At 45.7% G+C, this 7,316-nt stretch overlaps 2 protein-coding genes across 2 annotated transcripts; one reads left to right on the forward strand and one right to left on the reverse strand.

Moving 5' to 3' along the window:
* Positions 1-1,123: 1,123 nt before the first annotated feature.
* LOC120969865 (uncharacterized) lies at positions 1,124-3,862 on the forward strand. The gene is made up of 3 exons (XM_040397163.2): positions 1,124-1,594; positions 1,767-2,037; positions 3,034-3,862. The coding sequence occupies exons 1-3, from the start codon at positions 1,544-1,546 to the stop codon at positions 3,570-3,572; spliced, it is 861 nt and encodes a 286-aa protein (XP_040253097.1). The 5' UTR covers positions 1,124-1,543; the 3' UTR covers positions 3,573-3,862.
* Positions 3,863-4,030: 168 nt separating this feature from the next.
* Positions 4,031-6,943, reverse strand: LOC109785107 (uncharacterized). Its single transcript, XM_020343713.4, has 4 exons — positions 6,698-6,943; positions 6,247-6,612; positions 5,838-6,061; positions 4,031-4,969 (listed from the first exon to the last, which is right to left on the reverse strand). Exons 1-4 carry the CDS (start codon positions 6,792-6,794, stop codon positions 4,316-4,318), a joined length of 1,341 nt encoding a protein of 446 aa, XP_020199302.1. The 5' UTR covers positions 6,795-6,943; the 3' UTR covers positions 4,031-4,315.
* Positions 6,944-7,316: the final 373 nt, after the last annotated feature.

Below are 7,316 nucleotides of genomic sequence, written 5' to 3' on the forward strand. Positions count from 1 at the left end.
CAATGACACGCCACAACTAAACATAATAGTGTTGGTGTTTCATGTTATACCACGCCAGCACTATATTACGTGTTGCACAAATTGTTGGTCTCATATACTTCTGACGCTCGCCTGTTTTCCCGCGCCACTACTATGCCCCTACTAATGTTGTACCAAATAAGCCAACGCCACCACTATTTGAAAATAATAGTGCTGGCGTTGGTTGAAAATGACGCGCCACCAACAAAAGTTGTGGCTAACACTTTTTCCGCTGGTGTCCCTCTCCATGGAAAGAAGGGAGAGGAGGCCGAATTGGAGGGGGAGTCGCCCTCCTCTTGTCCGGCCAAGGAGGGAGGATTCCTTCTCTCCTCATTGCTCCCCTCCTTCTCCCCTCCAACCTATATATACTAGAGGTTGGCCAAAATTGGTACAAGTTTTGGAGCCTCCTCTAGTTCCTCTAGTTCTAGTTTATCCTAGTAGATCTAATTAGAGCTAGACCTAGATTCTCTAATCCTCATAATTAGAAGCCCAATGTGGTTCTAATTTCATCCCTCTAACTCTCTGGGACGATTAGCTCTAGACGGTGAAGTGTTGTCGGATCATGAAGATCGTACGCTTGCAACCAAGTAGAGAGGTCGTGCTTTCGGTCTTCCATTCGAGGGATTGTTCGTGGACGGTTCGTCGGATCGTTCATCTACGGTATGAGGAACTTCAAGTACGATCTACACCGACCCGTCTACTTCCGCTGCACTCTGGAGTCGGTAACGATCGTTGATGCAAACATTACATTGATCATAGCACAGTTTTTTTTTTGTTTTCTACTACGTTACCCAACAGCCGCCGGTTCGATGCACGCTGGAGGTGAGAGAGATAGAGAAAAGAGGGGAGAGAGAAACATTTTTCTTTTTTTTTGGAGGGGGGGGGGGTCCCACATGGCACAAACTAGGGCGTGCTGACTGCTGACCGGGCTGTTGGGATCAGTGGATCGGCCCAATTACCGCGTGGGCCGGCTGCCACTCTGTCCGGCCAGCTCTGCTCCTTCCTTCTTCCTTCCATCAAACACGCCGCGGCCGACGCTCGCAAAGTTGCAAGCTTTCCTCGATGTTCTCCTAGAACCCCCAAAACCCTCCCTCCCTTCTCCGCCGCTGCGGTCCCCGACTCAGCCTCCTCCTCTCGCCGGCCAGCCTCCTCCTCTCGCCATCGCCCCGCTACTCCACCGCTTCCATCCGCCACCGACCATGGCGTGGCCGACGCCGTACAAGGACTCGACCGCCCCGCCACGCTAGCTCCGCCGCCGCCGCCGCCCCTTGCCGTCTTCTTCCTCCTCCCCTCCCTCCTTCCTTGGCCCAACACAATGCTGCCCTCTAGGGTGAATATCTCCTGCTCCGCCGCCCCCAAATCTTAGCCCCTCTCCGGTCGTCATCTATCATCCCCTGGCTAATTTGCCCCCTCTCCCCGGCCCTCCCTCTCTCTCCTCAGGCAAAATGCAGCTTTTGAGGGGGATGCTCGTGCCCACTGTTAGTGATTGATCCTATTCCTACCTCACATCCTCTCGATCTTGAAGATGTCTAAATCAAAAGCCAAGGGTAAAGGCATTGCCTTGGAGGAACCCCAGGTATGGAAATAAGTAATAATCACCTCTCTTTGTTACTACATTATTATTATGATTATTGGTACAAAGTGTCTTCTTTGCACCTATAGGATGATCCTTGCACTAATTTCTCAAGTAGTACATTATCAATTTGAAATTCAAGACATCTCAAATTCCCATTTTCTTGCTTTTGTAGCCATCCCACATGTTTACATTGCAATTGTCAAATCTCCAAGGCGATTATGTGGTTATGATGGAAAAAATCGAGGCAGCAATCAAACAGCTAAACCAAAGTGAGATCAACAAGGAGCCCACTCTTTTGCGTAAACCACTGACATTTGAGGGTCGAATGTACACTCCAAAAACTGGGACTTTCTTAGTGAAATTGGAACCCGAGCATCAAGGAAAAGTCGTCACACTGCTCTATAGATGGTTTGACTTTTACTTCGTCGGCTTCCACGTTGAAGGTTACTACTTTGCAGATTATTTACGGTGCTTTTATTATTCTTCCTTGCTTGGACTGGAGCAGTTGATATGTTTTGTGCTTGAGCATACTGTTATTTTGGTCATCCTGTCCTGACATAACTCTCTTAATTTTGGGCCTTCGGGTTGAGTAGCTTCATTCTATATGGATGATTTCCCTATGTTGCAATTCTGCTTGTTTGTAGCTTATGTTTATTGGCAAGTTGTTGCATTTGTGTTGTACTGCCGCATAAGGTGCATCCCACTTTGCTGTCGACACTGCCTCAGATTAGGTCCTTTAGGTGCCTTGCCAACTTCCCTCCTCTGAACCTTAGGCCTCCCAGGCATTCTAACATTGGCAGGTGGAAATGTCTTAGGATTTCCAGACCCTGGCTATTTTTCTTGCCCTTACAGTGGCTACAAGAGATGACCATTAATTTGTTTCTACTCTAAAACAGAGTAGCAGTCAGAAATATGATTGTCAAGTTTCAGTGAAGCAGTATAGGTGGCACTAACGGCATGGCATGGCAGCCCTCACTTTGTTGCATGTTCATTCTGTACCTTGTCTTATCGTGTTTCTCTACTTTCCATCTCATAACTCATAGCGGTGATCAAATCTTTTGAAAGTTGTTAGCCCATGTGGGAGTAGGTCTAGATGGTTCGTTTCAGGTCTGGCCCATAACTCATAGCAGTGATCAACAATATTGTTTTCTTCATTGAGTAACGCCTTGTAGGTAATCATCGTTTACATGGGAAATTTTCTGTGTCAGCTAGTTTGTGTTTCTTCTACAGAATTCTTGAGCTAGATAATAAAGAAAAAAAAAAGGAGAATAGATCTTGTGGATGGAAAAGTATAAATGGCAAACCTCTTGTTACCATTGTTTCTTTCATCAGTACTATCTTGGCCTTTTTCTGGCTACCTTATTTGTTTGACATTCTGGACTCATAAGATGTTACCAAGACAGTAAATAATTGACTTGTTGCATCTTTTTGTTGTACAGTGGTTTGGTACTTGTTCAGCGACTTTGACACCCGCATGCTTCCTCCTCAAAGCCAGCTGCGCTACAACCCCAAGGATGGAGTGGGAATAGTCAAGCTCATTTTCGGCTGCAACTATTTGGAAGTTGGGAGCTATGCCATAAAGGTTGGGCGACCGGCATTCGAACGGTGCATCGCGGCCTTGAGTAAGGCTGAAGAATTGCATGGTACAGAAGAAGGCCAGAAGGTTCTTGCTGCAGGACCGTTGGCCCTTCCGATGGTGGTGATCTCAGAAGCAATCCGCTTTGATCTATGGAGGGCCTGTGTGACGAAACGACTTGGTGAGGAGGTGGATGATGTTGTTGAGGAGGAGTACAGCCAGTACTTCCAGTATTGGCAGAAAATGTCAGTGGCCATTGTCAACAAGGATAAGTGGGATACTCTGGAGTTAGATGAGTTAGTCAAATTGGTCCGTGTTCTCATGAGGAACAAGGAAATCAAGCCTGAGAAGAAAAAGTGGATGCCGCGCTCTTCATCAAGCACCAGCTCAGGGAAGAAGTGATAATCGGCCAAAAGAAGAGGGCTTGTTCAAATCGAGCTTTTGTGTCTCATCTGTTGAAGCTGGCGGGCTCTACCTTTATACCTAACCAAACCGAAGTGGCTGCTTGTTTGTTGGAGGAGAATCATTTGCTGTAAAATACTATGCTATGCTATGATATGTGTATCCCAGCCGTTGCTATGCTATGCCATGATATGTGTATCCCAGCCGTTGCTGGTGAAGAGAGAGAGACCATTACATGCTATGACATGTTCCTATGCATTGAAGCAGATAGATGAACCCATCCGTGTTAATCCTGGATTTTTTCGATTTCCTTAGCTCAAATAACAAGTTTTTTTTCCTCTCTTCCGATTGAAGGAAAACCATGAATGAATGAAAAAAAAAAACATACGCGCGGCAAAACAATAAGATAGAGAGACAAAATCATCCATTCATTTTTGCCACCAAGACGCAGAATCATGGAAGGTTCGCAACAGAGGAGCCACTATTTGTATGATTGTGTTATAAATCATGGAACCATCCATTCATCATTCGTTCATTAATACAAAAATGTTGTTGTATGATTGTGTTGACTAAGCAACACAACAAGAGGGCGCATGGCATGCCAATTTATTCATAAATAGAGAGACAAGACACGGTTGGTTCATTACATCCCTCCATTACCATCCACGGGTAAAACAACAGCACAGGCACAATTCTTCTTACATGTACTACGGGCATGAACAGAAATTCTAGAGCACGACCAATCAGAACCGAGGCGCATACCTAGGGCAGGTATAATCCTTGGGCATACTGGTCCCTCTTGTTAAGACATGTTTTGCCATTGGTTTGCACAGGATGGCAGTCCAGGAAACCTTCACTTGCAGCTCCCAGGCGCTGTGACAGCAAACTTGCTCTTCAGCAGGGTATGCTAGCTTGACCAAGGTGCCTGCATCCTCATCATCGACGTCATCGCCATCATCAAGGAAGCGAACATAGGCACCAATTTCATCTTCGTCGTCATCCGGGTCAGGGACAGCTACGAGGTTGCGAGTTAACACAACAGAGGAGCCGCTCTTCGTATCTCTGCTATCATACACAATCATCTGAGTCCTCGGGTTTTCACTAGTCCCAGCACATATTTTGCCACTGAAAGGTGCTGCTCCTTTCAAAACTTTGACTTCAAGGCTAGCTGCCACTGGACTTTCAACAGTTGCAAGCACCAACTCCACTCTGCTTAGCCAACTGCTCAGCACCCTTGTGATTGGTTCAGGATCATAGGGACCAACATGGAGCACTACCACACCTTTGCTAAAATCTTCGTCGCCAGCATCACCCTTCACCCTCAGATTTAACTCAAAATAAATATTATCTAACTGAACTAATCCTCGCCGTGGACCTATCAATGTTAGCATATCATCCTGCAAAATAATTTAAGATACGTCAAATATGTCTCTATGTAGTAAGTGGAGCAAGCTGTGTAGTTGGACATGCTAACCAAACAAATCTGACTAGTCACACAAGCTCACATGAAGTTAAGCAATTAATCAGACCAGTGTAGAAAATACGCAACTAAATCTCACATGAAGTTAAAAGGCAACAAGTTTTGAACAAGCGAAAATAACTAAATGGAGAAATCTAATAGATATATGAAAATGCACCAAATTTGATGAAAGAGTGGTGTATACTAGGGAACTACTACATTGACAAAACATAGCTTGGACATCATGCAAGAACAGCAAGCTGAGATAGCTACATCATGAGATAAACAGTAAGCTGCAATAGCTACATCATGAAGCCATCAATGTTTTCAATCAAAATGGTAACTCACAAACCATTTTTGCAAACATAAGTGTATCCAATACGATGTTAAGCTTCTGAATAGTGGTAATTGCAAGCAAGAATGACAAGAAACGTTTCTGAATAAACACCAACACATAATGCTGGCAGAGCAGGACTTGTTCTTAAAAGGAAACAAGTACATATACAAGAAATGCCGAAGGGTACAGGGCATAAACCTAGCAAATTTTAGCAAACTATATTGAAGAATGGAGCTGTTTGCATTCTAGTTTGTATTTGGTCAAGAAAGTTTTGATAGGATAGCAGACTAGTGTACCAGCAATCATATAATATCATATGGTGAAATCAGCACACACACACACACACACACACACACACACACACACACACCTTTTATAGTATACAGCATATTTATTAGAAGAGGATAACAATATTTGGATTTGATCAGTATATACGAGTAAGTCAAAGCTAAGGAAACAGGGAATGGACCTTGGAGTTGATGATCTGGGGATCTTCCCTTGCACGTCTGAAGAGATAGACACATCTGTAGTCAATCGTATCCCTTGCAACAACAGTGCCATATAAGCTGATTGGATAACCCCGGTCGGATTCAGTTACTTTGATGGAAATGACATTGACAGCAAACGACACCATGCACCTCTCCAACTTGGGAGTTAGATTGTCATAAAGCGGCGGCCCAAGGCCAAACTTAGCTGCAAATGAAGGGCAAGAGACACAAGTCAGAGCCAACAACTATCGCCAGTTTATCGTCTCCTAACAAGGGAAGAAACTCAAGAGAAATCCAGTAATCCACACTCATCAGTCGCTGCATGCTCAATCAATCAATCAATCAATACCAAAACGAATGGAATGGAATGGGTGTGAGTGCACTACTCACACTCTCTATCGAGGTCAAAGCCCCCTATATTGAAGCTGCAGAAGCGGGTGTGGACCCAAAGATTCTTCCTGGGATCCAACTCGGTGAAGCCTTTGACGCAGGCAATGTGAAGCTCCTGGAGCTCGGCCTTGGTCATGCGCATAACTCCACCATCGTCATCGCTGTCCCACATTGGAATCTCAGGCTCCTCGGTCACTTCCTCCTCCTCCACATCTGAGGCGATCGAAGAACTGCCGATCTCCGTAGGGGGGTGCTCACCCATCTCGCAGGCCAGAACACCCATCTCCTCCTCCTCCTCCTTGTCGCCGGTTGGGCTAGCTGCGATGTCCATAGGGGCTTGCTCCTCCTTGGGGCTAACATCGCTGGCTGTACAGCAATCGAGAAATCCATGGTAAACAGAAATGGGAACTAGAAAGAAGAAGAAAAGGGGGTGGGGGAAGGAGACGGGAACCTTCTTCGTCGCTGGCGGCGGCGGCGGCGGCGTCCTTGTTCCAGCGCCGCTTCCGACCGATCTGCACCGGCACGGGCAGCTGGGTCTCGCCCAGCATCTTGCCACCAGGGAGGAAGAAGAAGAAGAAGGTGTGAGATGATCGACGGCGATCGACGTCGCCGGCGGCAGAAGATAGCTAGCTAGGGTTTGAGGGGGCCGGCGATTCGATTTCGATTGGGGAATCGAATCAATCGCTCGGGATCGGGTCATCGGGAGTGGCCGCTGCCCGCCGGAGATATGTGCTGGCCCATTAGGGCTTCATCCAGCCAGCCCATTTATCAGTAGCCGGCCCACTCTTCCTTCCTCTTTCTTGTGCTCCTCCCTTCCCTCTAATAAAACTTCTACTTCTTGTAATGACTGCAAGAGTGTCCAGTCTAACTTTTCTATAAAAAAAAATCAGTCTAACATTAATATTATTTTCAATATTAACCATAATTAATGTTGATTCCAAGAGTAGTTGTGTTATATATAATTAATACCATTTCCAAATTATGATTAATGTAATTAGCATGTTTCAAACTATTCATGATGTGATGGATACATCATTGGAGCAGCGGCATCCACTGTCGATTGATATTTT

The sequence above is a fragment of the Aegilops tauschii genome, chromosome 7, assembly GCF_002575655.3.
Source record: "Aegilops tauschii subsp. strangulata cultivar AL8/78 chromosome 7, Aet v6.0, whole genome shotgun sequence".
Classification (NCBI taxonomy): Eukaryota; Viridiplantae; Streptophyta; class Magnoliopsida; order Poales; family Poaceae; genus Aegilops; species Aegilops tauschii.